Genomic DNA, 19,230 nt, shown 5'->3' with positions numbered 1-19,230 from the left:
TCATTTCAGTCGGTGCTGATGAAGTTGCATCAGTCTTTCCCCAACTAAAAAGCACAAGTTAGAAAAACTTTCTCTTTGTGATGAATCACAGATTAAGATTCAAAATCATCAGGACTCACTCATTTAGCTTGTTAGCACAGTTGCAATTCATCCTTACTCCACATTACAACTCAGACATAACAACTTGTATTTGCTTTTTATGCCAAACAATAGAAGTTGCATATTGTTATGATAAACAATATTATTTTGTGTGTTAGGATGCAGAACACAAGCAGCTGCCTCTTCTTCATGCAAAGGCCTTAATAACAGTATTGAATGTCCACTTAGATTGTGTGAGTTGTTCTGTCATCAATAAATCCATCTGTAATTTCATTTACCTGTGTTTGGTTCAGTGGTAGTGGACATCATCGGCTCTGCTGTCTTTACTGCTGAATAGAAGCTGTGGTTGAACACCACACAAGCACTAGTCATAAACTTCACTCAGCCATGCAGGAAAAGTCGTAGACTCATTAAACATTTGTTCGCCAGAGGAGCATTTTTGGTAAGTAAGTAAATAGCTAATTTTGTTTCTGTTCTTTTGCAGCCAAAGCAGCCAAGTATGGTCCACTGCAGGGCTTCCTCGGTGGCGCAGGAGGAGGAGGGGTCTACAGAGGTAAAAGACTTTCAGACTTTATGTTTTTATGTATACAGATTATTTATAGATGAATCAGAAAAATCCAAGCAGTTGTTGTGTAAAGGTGCGGCAGTGTCAATGCTAACAAACAGTATTCGGCACATGTGTGAACCAGCTGATGCTGAGCAAAGACTAAACTGTAATTCTGGTGATCTTTGCTGCAGGTGGAGCCGCAGGATGCCAGGGCAAATACTGCGGGAGGAGGAAGTAGAGGATCTCTTGAGATCCAGTGTGACCTCAAGAAACTATGGTGCTACTGCATGATGGAGAATGTACATTTTATATGCAAACAAACCAACATTAGACAATGTGCAAAGATGTTTTTTTACTGACTTGACTTTAACATCTGTTTTTATACGAACCCACCGACCCAGAGTTTTGTACACGTTCTGATGTGACGTATGTTACTGATAGTGCCTTTAGTCATTAACGTGGTCAAGTTAATTTGCTTTGACTCCCCATACTGCACCAGCCTAGTTAAAACACAAAGTGTTTGTTTGTGTCAGCATATATTGCAGTGTGTGTGTGTGCGCGTGTGTGTGCGTGTGTGTGTGTGTGCGTGTGTGTGTGCGTGTGTGTGTGTGCGTGCGTGCGTGCTGTGTGTATGTGTGTATGTGTGTTGTTTTGGCATATGGTTGTACTGTTGTGCGAAAGACTGTCTGAACCATTGGCTGCCGTTGTGACCTAATGAATGATTTCCCTTTCGGTTTGAATCCTAAAGCGAGGTGATCTGTCCTTAGCATTACAGCCCACACTGTCACACCTCGCTGCGCAGATCTCTTCTCTGACATGTCAGAGGGGCAGGGTTTGTCCAGGCTTGTCCAAAAACTGATGAAATCTAGCCAATCTCAGCATCGTTTTTGGCTCCCTGTCTTCTTAGCTGCTATTTTTAGGCCTGTTGGGTATAAAGCAGCAGGAATCGGGGCTCCGGCCAACCCATCTGCTCTTAGTAACTTTGCTGATTCTTGTTGCTATGCAGTTCAGTCTCCTCAGCATTTTTTATCCTGCCAAACTTGTGATGTATGAAGAGCAGCTCCTGCTCTGAGGGACAGTATGCTGAAGACAATCAAAAAAAATGTTTCATTCCTTAGTGTTTAAAAACCACAAGAAAGCAGTGTTTCCTTTTAGTTCCAAGTAGAATAAAACATCATTCAGATCCTACTCTGGCATGTACATTATGTATGTATGAATGTTTAATTATGTGTCCCTGTCCTAAAGTCTGGGATAGAGCGCTTTAGTCTGCTTCAAATGTTTAGTCTCATCGCAGCAATTATTTACATTTATGTCATTACATGATTATCCAAGATTTTTTGCACCATGCTTTGACTCATAGCTTTATTGTTATCAGGAATGTGTGAACATAAAACAAGAACAATCCTTTGCTTTTGCATTTATTCACTGTTAAGAATTGTAACACAGAGTAAGACTTTGTTCAATGGAAGAGCCTGCAGTATGAGTTTATGTGAGGCACATGCTCCCATTGTTCTTCATTTACTTGAGCTGCTTTTAAAAAGGCTTTACTGACCAAAGGTTCATGAGCGCTGTTGCCAAGTGACCCCATCTCTTTCTGTAATTGTGTACTGTATTTTGTACTAATTTGATGCTAGCCAGCTTCAGTTCCTTCACTCGGTGCTGTGTAACAACTGTCTTTGAGCCTCACTAGGTCAGACCTTGTCTTATGTGCCGTGGGATACTCTTCATCTTTATTTAAAACTGTTTTTATAAGGAGGAACAGTGTGGTTTTGCACTTTTTATATTTCCATGACACACGTGATTTGTTCCTAGATATCCCGGCATTTTATTTGCTTCATTAGATAACAAAATAAAATGTGTTTAAAGATCTTCTGTCTTCTGATTGTTTTTTTTTCTCTCTATCTTAATGCGTTACAAAGCAGCAGCAGCAGCTTGACCTGAGAGTTGATCAAAACCACCTGGCCTGCTGGTGGATCAGTTTGCCGTAAACCACCTACCACATAACAATAATATCCTGGCTTCAGGTCCAGCCTGTTCTGGACCTCTGAGACATCTTCTTCTTTCCAGTCTCTCCCACTGGGCAAAATGAATCAGGATCCATCAGATTTTCTAAATCTGACTTTTTCCTTGTGATGAAAACAAACCCTAGATGAGGAGTGGACATTTTGCCAGTGTCTCAGTACAGTGTCTATAAACTCTGTTCTTGTTGTGCCAGCTGGAAATAATGAACTCATGCTGCTGTTCTCTGGAGATCTCCTGGGAGAACCAGTGACCCGTGATCCACATCCTGTAAAAGTAGCTTACACTGTTGTTCCATCAGCAGAAGTTTCACTCTTATAATGTCCCGCTCATAGGTCCCGCTTCAGGAATGCCAGTGTCACTATAGAGCTGCAGGACGATGCTACAAAACTAATCTACAAACCCCTGTATCACAGGAATATTTTAACTCAGTCATACCAAAGGCACTAGAAAGTAACTTGGGGCCAAATCAGGGAAAATGGAGACAAAGTTTTGGGACTTTTTGAGGTGTGTTAGATTTAAATGTAGTTGTTGATTTCCAAGGTAATTTTGTTGGGGGAAAATGTTCCATTTAAATCCAATGTATTTATTCAAGATTCATTCAATATGAGAAACTTTAGTCTCCAGTAAAAATTGAATTTTATGTTGGCTTGTGGACAAATTCAGCATTATTGCATCTTCAGTTGGCCTAATTTGCAGTTACTAAAAGACTTTTTTAAATTTAACTGCTGTTAGTCTTTACACATCAAGTGACACTTCAACTGCTTACAGTGCATGCACTTGAACTGTACTACTTTTACCACCTGCACATCATCTGACATTTCAGTTACTTAAGTTTTGATTTGTGTCTGCATCACAAATCTCTTCGTCACCCTATTTCACTCAGCAAACAACAAAGCCACATCACAGCCAACATCTGGTGCGGAGTGGGACAGACAGTCCAGCTGACCAAATCATTATCTCATGGTTGGGCTGTGTCTGATAAAATCAGCATGAATCCAGGATAATGACAACAGGTCTGCTGGGTATTTGGCTGTATTGGCATTTAAAATGGACAATCATAGTGAAAGTTAGAGATGACTAAAACTTAATTTTTCAAGCACACAGGCCCTGAACTTCACTGGGCTAGCATAGGTCTGTTTCCCCTGTACACTCACTTTACACACCCTGGAGGTCATTTTGAAAAAGCTCTGTTTTCTGGGACAGAAAGGCTGTTTTTGCCTTTTGGATGGGGCCTAAAACTGAGAGAAAAAGATGCTTAGAGAAGTTTATAGGAGCTATTTGTAAGTTTTGACATTGTTACATAGCCAGCATTAGCATTAACAGCCATTTACTTATCAGTCTTGGCAAGAGCTTCAGCTATCCTTGGTTTTACCAGAGGTTGCTACAGTGACTCAGTATCGGAAAGTGGCAAAACAGTCCGACTGGACCAGAGCAGGCTGGTTAGCAGGCTAACTTCAGTAGAAGAGAAGAAGTGATTGAGATAGAAGCACAAATCAACTAACTTGGTTTCATGTCAACTGACCATACTCTGACACTTCAACTGCTTTCAGCTCTTACACTCCAACTGACATTTGACCCTCATTTACCTCCTACCTTTTAATGAGAGTTCATGTTTTCAGTGACTACACTTCAACTAACACTCCAGCTGCTTTCAGCACTTCCCACTTTCACTAACACTTCAAACCCTTTCAGTTTTTCAACTGACACTTCAGTGTGTCCGTGTTCTTTAAATTGAAAACGTTTTTAAAATGTTGCAAAAGACTAAGAGACTCAGCTGTAATAAGTGACTGTCAGTATAATTTAGCCTTTTCTTCATTATCAACCCCACATCAGAGTTTACTGCACTGCACTATCTTCCTCCTGATTCCTCCTCCTCCCCCTCCACACAAGATGCATAATTATCCAGGGAGTGTCGCTGGTTGGTCGGTGTGTGTCTTCCTCTTCCCGGCTTAGCAACTTCATTGGTCAGTAGCGCTCTTGAATGAAGCGCCGCAGAAACGTGCAGGCAGCAGGCAAGAGGAAGCTGTGTGGGCCGCCGCAGGGAGAAACCAACGCACAGCAACAAGACCGGCGGGCGGGCGGGCTGCGGTGGTGGTCGGACACCGGTTATCTGACGACCAGAGGTGGCTGGCTCTCTCCCGGAGAGTGAATGAGGTTGATGCTGCTCTGCTGCACGTGGAAGGACGAACGCATGGGAGAGGAGGAAGGTGAGAAGCCGCGGGGATGTTTACAGCCTCTCGGTGCGTGCGGCCGCGGGGCGGGAGGTGCGGACACAGCAACGCATCTTCTGCTGCTCAAAACACAGATGATGCTCCACCGAAACTGGCAGCAAACAAAAAATGCTTTGTACTATTTTCCTCACTTTGAGTGTCGTTTGTTGTCGGCGAGAAACAGATGAGGGTGTAGCACTGGTGTATCTGCAGGGAGCGTCAGGCTGCTATGTCCTTATTGTGCTGCCATGTTTTCTCTCCGAGTGGATGCACCCATCATGTTTGTATGCAGTGTTCACCCTCAGGCCACGCACACTCTTTATTTGCAAGCAGTCTTATAAGACAGCTAAAAATATTCAGCTGATGAACAGGTTGTCACATTAATGAAATGAAATGAGGACTTTTTGGGGTGATTAATGCAAAAATTACAACACAGGAGCAGCTTAAAGTTATAGTATTGTCTAACAAAACATAAAGGTCTTACAAAGTTGAAATTAAATAATCAACATATTAGGGACTTTTTCCTAATGTGGAGCATCTCATTTAATTGTTCAAAGACTAAAAACTGCCCAGAACCTCCTGGTGTGTGACAGGTAGATATTTAATAGCGAAAATCAAAACATGATGACATTTTTTATTTCACCTTATTGTAATTTGTTAAGATTATTAAATGGAGAACAGTGATTCTTACTTTAATTACTTTAGAACAGTGATTCCCATCAGAAGGGATGGGACTCTTCTGTACATGGAGATAAATTTGAAGGGTTGCCAGATGATTTACAGAAGAGGAAAGCCAAAGAATATATAATATGAATGCAAATACTTCCCTTTAATCTTTAACTTTTTAAATTACTAACAATTTTTTCTCATAGAACAAAGGGGAAAAAAACCTGGGAACTGCTCAAGAAGAGGCGTTGATCAAAGACACTTTGCCTCATCATTGATATTTTGCTTAATTTCTGCCTTAAGATGGGATGTTGTGTAAGTTTGGAGTGCCGTGCATGAGAGCTTCACACTGTGACTGTACTGTAGCTGCCAGTCAGGTTCACTGAACTTAACAATAGACCTTTTATGTGATGACTCACTTTGCGATACAGTGAGTTTACTGTAGCTCATGTGAAGGAAGAAGTGCTTCAAGGGACTGCGTTTGTGTGAGCTGGTGATACTGTATAATGCAGGTGTATTGTTTACCTTTACTGAGGTATTTATGACTGTGAGACCTTTGCAGACAGCAGAGGTTAAGAGGACACAGCTGTCAGGGAGAGAAAAGCTCCAGAGATGAGATGGAAAAATATTAACTGATAAAGAGATGAGGTGAAATGAGGCATTGGCACGAATTAGACCTGCCTCTCAGCCGATCTGATCAACAAATCTACTATACAGAAGAGAGTCGTTCGCTGGATGACAGGAATGAGCCGACCACACAAAACCTATGCCAACACATTTTTCAAACTCTTATAGGCAAATGAACAGCAATATCAGCTGTATGTAATCTAATGTTTTCTGTTTGCTGCTGCCACCTCATCTTTTCTGATGAAACTCTCCGCTGCTTTCTCTTTTTGATGCATTACAGAGAAAATTGTATCATCTCCGCCAAATTGCTTTTTCCTGAAACTCTAATCATAATTAACATTTTCCTCATTAGAGAATGGGAGGAGGGATTTGTGGGCTGCAGCTAATGACGGTCCTCTCATGGAAACAGTTCTTATCAGAATGTGTTCAAGTTGACGGAGAAACGTATAAAACAAGGTCTATATTTTTTTCCACAAGAAGTTAGAATCTTTGTATTTTTACCTCGGTTCATCCAACGTTTGTGTTGTTGGCACTTTGGATCTTAATTGTTGAATATGAAAGTTTTAAGAAAAGTGTGGAGTGTGCAAGTTAAATTTATTGGTGTTGGTTTATTGTTGCTGTTAGCTGAAGTTTTGTTTCCCTTATTTCACTAAATATTATGATTCGATCTCAACCACTGATGACTTTCCATTAATCAGTGAGATGCAGCAGTTCAGTTTCACCCTTGTTGGGTAATGCTCTCAAAGCTGCCTGTCAGCCATCAACAGACGAGGAACAGTTCACTGTTTCATTTTCTCAGTAATGATGAAGGATTGTCAGAGACACTGTGTTGTGTGTTTGATATCTGCTCCTCTTTGAGCTTCAGTCGGATTATTAACCAGCGGTGGTGATTTGCATTGAAGGCGAGATGAGGACAGAGAGAACGGCCACATGCAAACACACATCAGCAATTATTCTCATCATAAGAGCAGTAACTGATTTTATGCTTACAGTATTGAGCTGTAAAACCTGAACATGAGTCGTTGTGTACGTACAGGATGACCTTTGACCTGTTGTGTTGCTGTTGTTGCAGCTGGAGGAAGTTTGCCCGTCTGTGCGGGATGCAAACAGAGGATCTACGATGAGCAGTACCTGCAGGCCCTCAACACTGACTGGCACACCGTCTGCTTCAGGTACTGTTCAACACAAACTCAATGGACGTCCATCCCCAGCATGTTAGCATGGAGATTTATGTGTTCACTGTGTCACTGTCCACCTGGTGAATTTAAGTCCAATGCTCACTCTCTGTCAGCTCTGTTTTTGGTCTCCACCAGCTCCTCAGGGAAATATCTGGCTCTTTAGCTGCTAAATGCTCCACTACGTTCACCGGCTAGTTTCGATATTTGTTACTGAGCAGCTAGTGTTCGTTGGGTTTTTAAAGGTTCTTTTAAATCTGAAAGCAGCTGCTACAAGAGCGATGAGTGAACCCAGACAGTTGGTTTACAGAGCAGGCAGCAAAACAATGAGCAAAAACTCACTATAAAGTTCTGTAAAGCCGAGGGGTGCAGCAGCTTCAGGTGATAATTCTCTGCTGGTTCATCTCTACGGGCAACTGGGTTCACATTGTCATTTGATAAACTGTTATCATAAAAGCATCGATTATAGCTGCTCCAAAGAATGGATGAGTGAATGGAGGAGTATAGAGCTGGAACAATTAGTGAATTAACAGAGAAAATAATCAGCATATTAATCAATATGGAAAGTCTTTGTTAAACCTGTATTCTTAATGAATGTGGAGACTGTTGATATCACATTTTACCACTGCTGTATCCAGTCCTATTTCCCCTCTGCATGACATCAGGCTTGTTTCTACCTGCGTGTGCTATTGGCAAAATGTCAGAGTTAAACTGTCTGTGAATGTACGTGTGAGCATATTAATGCACATATTTGCACCTTGGTCTTGAAACTCTTCTTCTTCAGTCACCTTTTCTTTTCCTTGTTGTGAGAAAAGTCTTTGGTTTTTTTGTCTCTTTTTATTGTCTTTGGTGGCCTCAGGTGTAGCTTGTGATTTTTCTGTGGGGTCTCTTGTCATTGAGCAGGGTGGTGGTGTTACAGCTGTATTGTTAAAATTCAGTCTTTGATGAGACTGATTTCTGGCCTACAGAATGCGACATGATATCACTCAGGCAAGAGATTCGTTTAGTCAAATTTGTAAACATGCGTTACCTAACTCATGTGACTCATCTTTATCACCTGCAAACATTACAACATCATCGAGCCTTCAGGTCGAAGCAACTGGCACAGGTATTACAGATGCTGAGAAAGAAGAAGCAGATGTTCCGAAGCAGAAACACAGCAGTGGTTCTGAGCAGGTTCTGACTGGTTCACAGTCAACTTTGCTCTTCTTCGGTATCTTATATACTTACATACTGCTTTTTGCTGTATGGAAGCACTGTAATAATGCCTCCAGCCCTGGCTGTCGCCGGCGTGGAGGCATAACAAGATTTTCACTTTCATCAAAAAGTCAACACAGCAACAAAATCCCTGACATCATCAGTGAGCGTCTTTCACACCTCACCTAACCCTAACCCAAACCTGTAATATATCTTTTTTTTTTTTTTCTTGAAAACTTATATAGTCCCAGAGATGACCAAAGTGTCCGCCACACTATGCTAACCAAGGTTTTTAAATGTGTTATTGAGCAATTACCTTGAATTCAAAATAGCTTCAGAAAAATTGCTGTTTTTCCTTTGGAAAGGTTTTAACCCAGAACTGCAGACTGCTCTGTTTCAGTGGAATATAACAATCAAAATGAGCTTTAGTTACTTCAATGAAGCTTCTTCTTATCACGTTGAGCTCTGGCATCAGACCTGTAGCTGACACCGTGATTAACATTTCCACTGCGGTCTGTGTGTTTGGTTTTATTTTCCCAAGGTTTTGTTTGGAAAGAAGAATAGGCAGGTTTGTGTTTCAGTCTCAGGCAGGTTACTCTCTACATGAGGTGCCACGTTTGGAAGACTGAGTGCCGTACACCCCCGACACATGAAAACCGAGGCAGTATAATAGACTGATATGAATCGAATATGAATATTGAGACTGTGCGCAAAATGTCTTCTTTTTCTTCTCAGTTGGATTCTGGCAAATTATCCTGCAGCGTGTTGTGCGTGTGCAGGTAGTGAGATTGCATGTGTCTCTGTGTGAAATAAATCTACCCACATATTTTAATTTTAACCATATCTTGGTTTTTAATGATGAGTGCCCGTCTCTCTCTATTGAACTGATCTGACCTCAGTGGACAAAAAAACAGGATCAAATTCAGGAGCCCGGACTGGACGGAGATCATTCATTTTTTGATTTAATTATTTAATCATTATGCATTACTGTACAAGCAGTATGAGATAGCAGGTTACAATGCATTTAAACTAAATTAAAAAACTTAAAACTTTGCTTCATGTTTTCCTGATGCGGACCTTTTAAAAGAAAGTCTGGAAGTTCAGGCGTCACTGAATCTTCAGATCAATACAGTCACCTCAGTTCGTATAACACAATGTATATGAGCATATGAATAACCAGAGATTCACAGATGTTTGAGATGCACTAATGGCTATCGATCCTTTAAGCACAACAAAATGCAATTTGAGACTTCCACGGAGGGTTTCTGTCAAGCTGGGAAGGAAGGAAGTTCTATATATATGAAATTTAAGACTCTTAGACAGTGAGTAAAAACAATCAAACAAACTGTTTTTATGAGGGAATTTCCCTTTTTATTAAGTGGAAAACTAATATTTATTATTACCTGTATGTAGCCTTCCTTTAACTGAAATGCAATAAGTAACCTTTGACAGAAATTGATTGATTGATTTGTTTTGGGCTTGTTTGTTTGTTTGTTTGTTTTATTTATTTACACACACACTGAGTGTTGTTGTCTTTCGATGATGCCATGATACTGCAGCAAAACAATCAGCAGGATCTATGCTTCGTAACTCTCGTTAGCACTAATAATCACATTAAGCTGAGACAGGAGAACTTATTTACTTTGAAAGTGGGGCAGTTGCCAAAGGGCTGCTGTGTATATTTTTAATAGGACTCAGTTGTTGATGTTGCAGCAGCTTTTTTTGTTCCTGGTGATCTTATGTAATATCTCCACCTCTTCCTCTCCTCTGCTCTGTCGCTCTCATCCTTCATCGAGTTAATCTCGCTTCTGACAAGCGGGAGATCTAACAACCTTTTCATCGAGGAGTTCTGCTGAAACATTTAGCTTGTCATTGTTTGCAAGCGGGATGAAGGGTGGGGGGTAGTGGCAGTTGGCAGTTAGACCATATAAAAAACAAGTCCTCTGGCAGGATGTCTAAAAACCACATATTGATCAGATGTTCATCAGTCAGATTAATAAATAACACATATTAAAAAGATACATAAAATAGATATAAAAACAACATATATCAAACAACAACATGTCAGACATCAGTTCACCGGCCAGTCTTTTACAGTTTAAAATGTTACACAGACTCTGTCATTACACGGTAAGAGACTGTCCTGGAAGAAACGACCCCACAGGTCGTCTGCGCCAGCAGCTTATTACAACCCGTGATTAGATTTTATTGTTAGGTGACCTCTAGTGGTCGTAGTAATAATGACAGTACGCCTGACCGTTGGAGATTCAGGCGTGTTGAGATAGTAGAGATGAGGAGTGCGCTGACTTCAGTTATTTCTGACTTCACACATATTTTCAAACTTGTGGTCTCCAGACACAACCACCGCTCACTCAAGCGACATCAGCGACAGGAGATTTCATCTGGAGGAACAAAAAGCTTCATACAAGGAGTTCTTGTTGGCATGGGTTCGATGGATTAGTGAACGCTTGAGCTTCAGACTAAAAAAATTAGTCGGTAATACTGCTACAGAGTTGGTTTAACCTTCATTTGTTTGACAGGTGAATGACCTATATTCTAGCTAACGTTAGCCACATGAGCTAATATTTGTTGTTGGTACATTGGCCAACATCAGCTCACCACAGCTTAGTCAGTTATATTTTACAAACATCCAACTGTATGCTTATTGTGCCTGATGTTGTTAGCAGCTTTGTTGTTTTTAGTTTGTAAGTTCACAAGCATGAAATTGAACTTAAAGGCTGAATGTGAAACATGGTAACTTAGCACGAGCACTGTGGCTTCATCTCACCTGAGTGAGTTTTTATTTCCCTCAAGGGAAATTTCCTGTGGAAAAAAAGCTGATAAAAAGAGCCACATTTAACTGAACTGGGCACATTGACACATTTTTATGTAACTCTTTTCAAAGTCTATAAAATGCAGCAGTTACAATTTTATTCTGAAAAACTGATGTTTTGCTGCCTGATCGGTTTCCTCTTGCTGCCCTTCCTTGAGTCCAGCTGCATCATCCATCGTCGCTCCTTCTTTGCTTGGCTGTCACTGTGTGGAAAACTCAGTGTCATGAATGATGTCTGAATGGGAAATCTGAGGAGGGTATCTCGGCACAGGACAAAGTCCTGTGCGTGTGTGCGTGCGTGCGTGCGTGTGTTACATCTGGCTGCCTCAGCACGAATGAAGGATTTCTTTAAGTGTTGACATTTTTGCATTTCTCTTTTTCAGGCTATTTATGTGTGTGAACTTATTTAACACCTTTTGTTTATTTGCATATTCATGCACTTTGTGCTGTAGCTGGAAATAAAAGCAACACTTTGCATTTCTTTCTAAGTGTACTATCATTAAGTGGGATGTCTGTGCAGTAATGGATTAACGAACAGGCCTGCTGGCCTGAGATTTAAGAGAGCCCCTTGGCCAGAGCCTCTATATGGCCTGACAGCTAATATTTCTGTTTGAAAGCCATAGAGCACAGTTAAAAGATACAACATGATGACTACAAAGAGATGCAAACTGACCCCAAAGAAGGGCAAAATACTACAAAGACGTGAAACAACACGAGACACGAAATACCAAAATGATCCCAAGTAGAGGCAATGGGTCCTGTATTAGAGTGATGGGGGACTTTTTACCTGTCTGTGCCCAGGGGTCTATTTTCTCATAATTCATCAATGTAGCCACACAGCACATATCAGAAATGTTGAATTGACACAAGTAAATTCATGTGAGTTACTAAGTCTTTAAAAAGAGTTAAAGTCTCCCAAGAAAGTGTTGCACCCTCCTAGAATCATTGTGATGTTTCCGCATGGAGAAAACCATGTGAGGATATTAGAGGGAATCTTTTTCTGACCTACATCCAAATCCTGAGGAGGGGCAGGATTGCCATGTAAAAGGAGGATTTAAGATGGTTTTCGCTAGTCAGACAAGACCTCCGTGGAAAATTGACTCGTGGGACTGGGGAATGGAGCTTACATCCAAACAGAAAATGTCCAACTGCAGTGCCCGGTGCTGTGATGGAGCATTACTTCAGTGAAAAGGAAGTGGAGATGGGAAGAAAAGAGAAGAGGGGGAATGCAAAATGAAAGTGCCAGAGTGTTATTTGGAGACCGTAGGGAGTCCCTTCGGTGCTACTCAGAAAATAGCAGCGGCTCGCTGTGCTGAAGGTTTCATGGGAAAATACAGCCGTGCTCTCACTGTGAACTGTTCTCACTGTGACTTTTTTTACTGACTTCTGTTTGTCCCAAAGCTCAACTGCACAGACTGAAAAACAGAGACTCAGCTCTCTTCGTGACATTCATTGTCATGAATGACAAGGAAACTACCAGCATGGTTTTCATTGATCTGATGAATCACTTTGGACTAAACTTTGGGACTTACTTTTCCTTCATTCCGACTTGTGTATGCACTTGTGCTCTCAGAGAGCTATGTGAGAAAAATGTTGCATGTTACAGTATTGGCTTCAGGTTTGGAATGCAGTAATCTCCCACATTTTTCCATGAACACATCTTTGTAGTTTCACACTAATAAAACTTGAACCGAGTTGACATCTTGTCACATTTGTTGCTGTTGAGGAATTTCTTTCTTGGTGAAAAACAATTATCTGCAATAACTTCCTATAGCACTGCAAATTGTTTATAATAACAGTGAGGACTAAACATGACCAGAAAATTTTGCCATGAAAAAATCCCAACAATAAAAATGTGAAAGTTTGGGCAACGTAATGGTTTTGAAGTGTCCTCTGTCAGACTGTACGATGTCGGTTTGAGTTGTGTCAAATTGTGCAATGAATGTGTGGTGAATCGTAGCGCTACGATGTAAATAGACAAAAAACCGTAGAACACGCAGTCACCTTGTGTCATCGGTCTGTGGCGCCCTCATGTTGTCAAATGTAGTGTCTCATTATTTTTCGTTATTCATTTATTCATTGTTTCTGAAAAGGCCACGAGGACTCAGACTAAAGACTCTCTAGAGCTTCTCAGTGAGAGCTCTCAGCAAGGAGCCCCTGGGTGAATTTTATTGCCTTCACTGGGGTTTTGAGGGGATTAGGTTAAAGCAGCTCTTGACATTAGACAGAAGACGACACCTGTGTAGTGGGGAGGTGTGTAGCATCATTATAACAGGACTCTGGAGTCCGGCCCAACCTTGATTGCCTCCTGGGAATGAGGAATAAGAGGATTTATAATGTTAGGCTTGTTAGAATTTCGGTTTCATGGTTTTTATTCACCGTATGGAATTTGCATTTCAGTGTGTCCTCTTATCTTCAGTCATTATTTAAATTCTGTAAAATAGTCTGAATCACCAGCTTACAGTCATTCAAAATAATTCTCCAGCTTTGGGAATGTGCATGAAACTGGATAAAGCAATACTGAAAATCAACATCATTTCAACATCTATATATCTGTACTCCAGCTGATGGCTGGACCTGTGCTGCAGTCTCTCTGCAGTACAGTGCAGCACTGTCCTGTTCCCAATGAAACTATTTCTGCTTGACAGCCCCTGCCCCAGCAGTTGTCCCAAAAGACTACAAAGGCTTGTGCTTCGTTAGCACTTTAGCTAACAAGCTCTTTTTTTCTTTTTTTTTTCATCCAGTCTGCGTCTGCTGATGACGTGTAGAATCAAAAGTGAGATTTCAGATCATGAACTGACAGCGTTTTCTAATGTTTGTGATGTATTAACAATTGTCCGTACACATCTGCATGGACACATACACATTGCTGTTATGAAAAACTGTGTGAGTGAGTGAAAGATCGCCCTTTGCCAAGGACGAGCTGACACAAAGCCTGCAGCTCCCCTACTGTCTTATTGTGCTGTACAAAGACACATCGGTCTGCATGTGTTCCTCTACACCCGCACTCACATCTGCAGGAGCAACATTACTGCCACTGTCTTAGGAGGAATTGCTTCTGATTATTGATTTGGTTTAATGATTGAGCATTTTGTAAGTCTGACAAGTCAAAACAAGAGGTTGAAGGAAGCAAAAAAAATAGTGAACAACAACAATAAATCACGATGCAGATGTAGGAGGTGATCATTTATTGGTGAAATATCGCCTACACCACATTTGGCCTTCCAGCCTGTCTTACTGCTCAGTAACAGCCAACATAAAGAGCTGCAGTGACTCAGCTGTTTCTACCTGCAGATGAACTCTGCCTGGTAACAGAAGCTGCAGGACACAGTGGAGGCAGACGAAGATGATTCATGAAGCCATACGTCTCGGATTATTTACTGAGCTGAGTTAGAAAATAAATCTTAAGGCGCAGCCTCGACACTGAACTGTTACAGTGTCGATGGTTCAGGAACGTTAATGAGGAGATAATTGAAAACAGGGAAGAATCCTCAAGGAAAACAAGCTATTATGGATGTTAATTGGCTCTGAGGTTTATAAATAAAGGAAAGAAAGAAAGGATAAACAAACAAAGCTGGTTAGTTTGACTTCAGTTGATCAATCGATTAGTTGATTGAAAGAAAAATAATCTGCTTCTCACATGCTTCATTGCTCAGTCTCATTTTAACTGTGAACATGTCCAAGTCTTAAAAAGTAGTCAGATAACTGTTTGTGCAGCCTAATGCTGCAGTACTGTATGAATGTCTATATTGATCTATAGAGATTGTTGCTATGGTGACATGTGGTTCAGACATACATGTTGGATTCAGCCTCCATCATTTGCTGACTTTTTCACTGTAACTCATGTAATAAAAAGGCAGAATGAAAGGAGGCTGATCTGACACAGATATTTGGTATCCATACGAACATTTTAGATATTGTGACTATGACAGTTGCTGATGGGAACAATTTACAGCTGAAGTGCTCTCCACAACGAAATGTTTCTAAACTAAATCAAACCGAAATATGAGATTTCTTTACTGTGATTTCTTTTTTCTCATTTGATGACACACACTGATACCAACATGTGTCCGATGTATCCATAAAGCTCCGAAGTGTTTCTCTGTCGAGATGTCTGAAGATGTTTGGATCGCTCTCAACAGTGAGTCGATGATACTGACAGAAGAGTAGACGACATGTGACTCAGCTGATTTGTGTGAGGCTGCTTGAACAGACTGTTACTGCAGAGGTTACAGCCTGAATGCGACTTCTCAGAGCATCTGTGAGTGAGGTTACGCTTCACCTCTCCCTCATCCCTTTAGAAAACAGAGCACCCGAGGGCTCACACGCGTAGGTTGGTGAATCAAATTATTTGAAGAGGAGGTGGAAGGGTTTAATAGATGATGGATATTAGGGAAATTTGATTTGTCCTCCCAGAATCTTTAACCATATTGGATAGTGCAGGAAATGGGCAGGTTCATATTACAAGGCCGGGTCTATACAGAGTCTTCATGTGATGTCACAGGGTCATGTCTGCTCCCACAGGGCGGGCAGACGACAGGAAATAGTCAAAAGGCGAAGCGTGACCCCCTCGGTAGAGCTACACTGAGAGAGGAAGTAGAGGAAGGGAGAGACGCTGCGTAGAGAGAGAGAGAGAGAGAGAGAAAGAGTGTGTGTGTCATTGATGGTTGTGACAGCGCGGCTGTGAGGCTGGTGGAGCTGTTTAACATCAGAGCTGCTGACATGAGTCTGTCTTCTGACTGTCAAAACAAGACCCTCGCTCCCACGGGTGACATGTCAACAATGACCCAACGCAGCAAGAAGCGACTGCAACACAGAAAGTAAGTGGACCAGTGAGTTTCTGTGGGTGGAGGATTAGTGACTTTATGGTCTGATGCTCATGCCTCATAGTATGACACTTAAAATGATGAAAAAACAATGTTAACCAAATGTCCACGGACTTCGCTTGTTCTTCCTCAGTCAGATGTGGTTTGTTGTGTTATTACGTAACTGCAGACGTACAAACTTTTCATTATTCTGAGCACTTACATTCTTATCCGTGTAGTTTTAACTTATTAACCCTGTGTGTTCATTTGTGCAGTTGGCTGTATAGGGCTGCAACTAACAATTATTGTCATTATTGATTAATCTGCAGATGGTTTTCTTCAGTTATTGAGTAATCGAACATTAACCATTAAACCATTAAACCATTTAATATTAAAAAATCACATTGTCCTTGTACACAAATGACGACAGGAAACATCTGTTTTTCTCCAACTAGCAAGTCCATAACCCCAAAGTCTTATCTACCCACTATAATATGCATGACCTTTGTGTGTGTTAGACTTTCAGTCTGACTAATTGATTAATCAACTAATCATTGAGGCTCTGCTGTGGAACTTGTGTGTGTGTGTGTATAAATGAGGTTGAGTTGAGTAACAGCGAACAGATGAAGATGATATAGTGACTAATTTTGGCACAATTTTAATATTTGTGTCAAATAAACAAAGTGAAGCAAACAAAATTCTTTCAAGAACTTTGATATAAACAAATTTGAACTCAACTTGTTTCCTAGTACAGAAGTTGAAACTAACAGTTAGTCTAAAGCCTAAATATATTCAGTTTAAAACCATAAACATTGAATGATCAGTCAGGTGGTTCAGCTGAATGTCAGACCTGCTGTGTTCTTCTTCATGTTTTCACACAGCTGCTGTCAAACCGACAGAAATGTAACAAACAGCTTCACCGTTCAATGCTTAAAATGCATAAATTACATTCATTGTCTTTTTCAAACCTACAGAGGGATGTAGTTATTGAAATGTGGTTTACATGATTTACTTATTTCTCTTTAAGTTGTCTCTCACTTCCCTACGTCTACTGCAAACATTAGTCTGTCGTGCCAGTCGCACTTCTGCCTCTCTGGATCCAAAAATCCCCTGTAGTTGTTGGTGACTTCTCTGTTTTCAAATACAGTGAATCAAACCCTGCTGTCCCACATGTGACTGGCATTGTCCGTATGGCGTGGACCTCTTTGTCATCACTGCATGTTCCTGTCCTGACATGACAGGACGTGATATGATATAAGCCAGCGTACATTTGCTCACATCATCGGCTTTAAATAAACGGTGTGTTTCCACAAGTACATACTGGTGCCATTTTTGGTTTTAAGATAGTTTTTTGTATCTCAAGAAGGAAACCATGAGTATTTTGTGTGTGTGTGTGTGTGTGTGTGTGTGTGTGTGTGTGTGTGTGTGTGTGTGTGTGTGTGTGTGTGTGTGTGTGTGTGTGTGTGTGTGTGTGTGTGTGTGTGTGTGTGTGTGTGTGTGTGTGTGTGTGTGTGTGTGTGTGTGTGTGTGTGTGTGTGTGTGTGTGTGTGTGTGTGTGTGTGTGTGTGTGTGTGGGGCAAAGCAGATAAGCATGTTATCCAGCACTGTCAGGCTGTGAAAGGGGAAAACTCATTTGGTCATCTCATAGGAGTCTGATAATCCAAAGAAGCCAGAAATAACATTGTGCGTATTTGTATTTATTTATTTTTATGTGTGTAAATTTGTCAACAGAAAGGAAATTAGACCATAGGTCCGCAGACTTAGACTTAAAAGGGTTTATTTGGGGTTTAGAAGATGTAATTAATGGATCTATTACTGGTCAATAAATCATTTACTTATGCTTTTCAGATCAGTTATAATCCATTGATATGAACAACTTTTGGGTATCCAGGTTGTTTTAAATCCTCCTCCAGCATGAAACTTTGCTTGTCTTGTTAGCGAGCTCTTTAGGGAGACCCCTCCTCCCCACTGGACTGTTTGACCACTTCAGGCAAAGCACTACAGGACATCTGGACCAAAATCCATTTACAATGTGCCGATGAACATGTACAACTGCAGACTTGATGGATTATCGTGGTAACCTTTATTAAAGGCTCACCACTATCTATTGCTGCTGACTTGGTGGCTTGTCTCACTAATGATTCGAGGATTTTCTACAACCTGGCAACCCAAAAGTCATAGTTATTAATAGCTTGATCCGCAAAATGTTCGTAAACAATATATTAACCATTAATAAGTACCATTAGTTAATCTTACCAACATATTTATTGATAATGTACCAAATTTTCTGAAAATGTACTCAATATTCTGTTTTTTACAGTGCGACCATTAAACTGAGACATGAAATGATACACTTTATTCAGACTTTGTGCTTACAACACTTTTACCTAAAACCAGAGCCCAGAACCAAACTAGAGGGCAGGCACATCAGTCCCTCTGTAAAGCTAAACTTCAGTATATCATTGTGTTTAATAGTTACTTACTAGTGACATGTTGTGTGGAGATCTGCTCACCCTACCAGTTGCTGCTGGTGGTGTCTGTAAATGTCTGTCAGATGTATTAAACTGGTTCTGATCTGATCAAACACATCAGGCATGAACTGTCAGTAACAGAAGGACGACGTGTCTGTGCTCAGAAGATTCAGATTTTATGGCACAATGCTGTCCAAAGTGATTGTTTGTATAGTATAATAATATTTATAATATATAATCGTTTAACTTTGGTGGCTGATTGATCAACACACCTCAGAATACATCAAAAATACACATAAACTCATTGATTAACACAGTATGCCCAGAACATTATTCATTACTACACAGACAAACAAAATACCATTTTTAGTATTCTGGGTTTAGGGTTCTAAGAGTCCTGTGTCATTGTATGTCCATTTCATATTTTGCATCATGTTTAATACTGTAACAAACAGGTTCTGTAATTGAACTTATCCTGATTTGATTCTTTTAACTCTTAATTCATAATTCAAAACTATTTTCTTGGGACTTAAAAAAAACAAAAAAAAAACACCCTCCGACAACCTATCATTAAACTA

At 40.6% G+C, this 19,230-nt stretch overlaps 2 protein-coding genes across 16 annotated transcripts in view; both read left to right on the top strand.

Moving 5' to 3' along the window:
• elna (elastin a) overlaps positions 1-2,515 on the top strand; it is a 49,504-nt gene extending 46,989 nt beyond the window's left edge. For all 14 annotated transcript variants that reach the window (XM_056374149.1, XM_056374160.1, XM_056374158.1 and 11 more), the window contains 2 exons: positions 584-652; positions 838-2,515. In XM_056374149.1, the coding sequence (XP_056230124.1) occupies positions 584-652; positions 838-884 (116 nt within the window). In that variant the 3' untranslated portion in view covers positions 885-2,515. The remainder of the gene's footprint in view (positions 1-583; positions 653-837) is intronic.
• A 2,024-nt stretch (positions 2,516-4,539) lies between these two features.
• Positions 4,540-19,230, top strand: part of limk1a (LIM domain kinase 1a) — a 53,612-nt gene continuing 38,921 nt past the window's right edge. The window contains exons 1-2 of one of the 2 annotated variants that reach the window (XM_056374586.1): positions 4,540-4,875; positions 7,244-7,343. In XM_056374586.1, the coding sequence (XP_056230561.1) occupies positions 4,818-4,875; positions 7,244-7,343 (158 nt within the window). In that variant the 5' untranslated portion in view covers positions 4,540-4,817. Of the gene's footprint in view, positions 4,876-7,243; positions 7,344-16,041; positions 16,197-19,230 lie in introns of those variants that run through there. The other variant, XM_056374587.1, reaches the window with a different exon arrangement.

Source organism: Seriola aureovittata, chromosome 4 (assembly GCF_021018895.1).
Source record: "Seriola aureovittata isolate HTS-2021-v1 ecotype China chromosome 4, ASM2101889v1, whole genome shotgun sequence".
NCBI lineage: Eukaryota > Metazoa > Chordata > Actinopteri > Carangiformes > Carangidae > Seriola > Seriola aureovittata.
The sequence above is the reverse complement of the archived record's forward strand: the minus strand, read 5'-3'. Positions and strand labels throughout refer to the sequence as shown.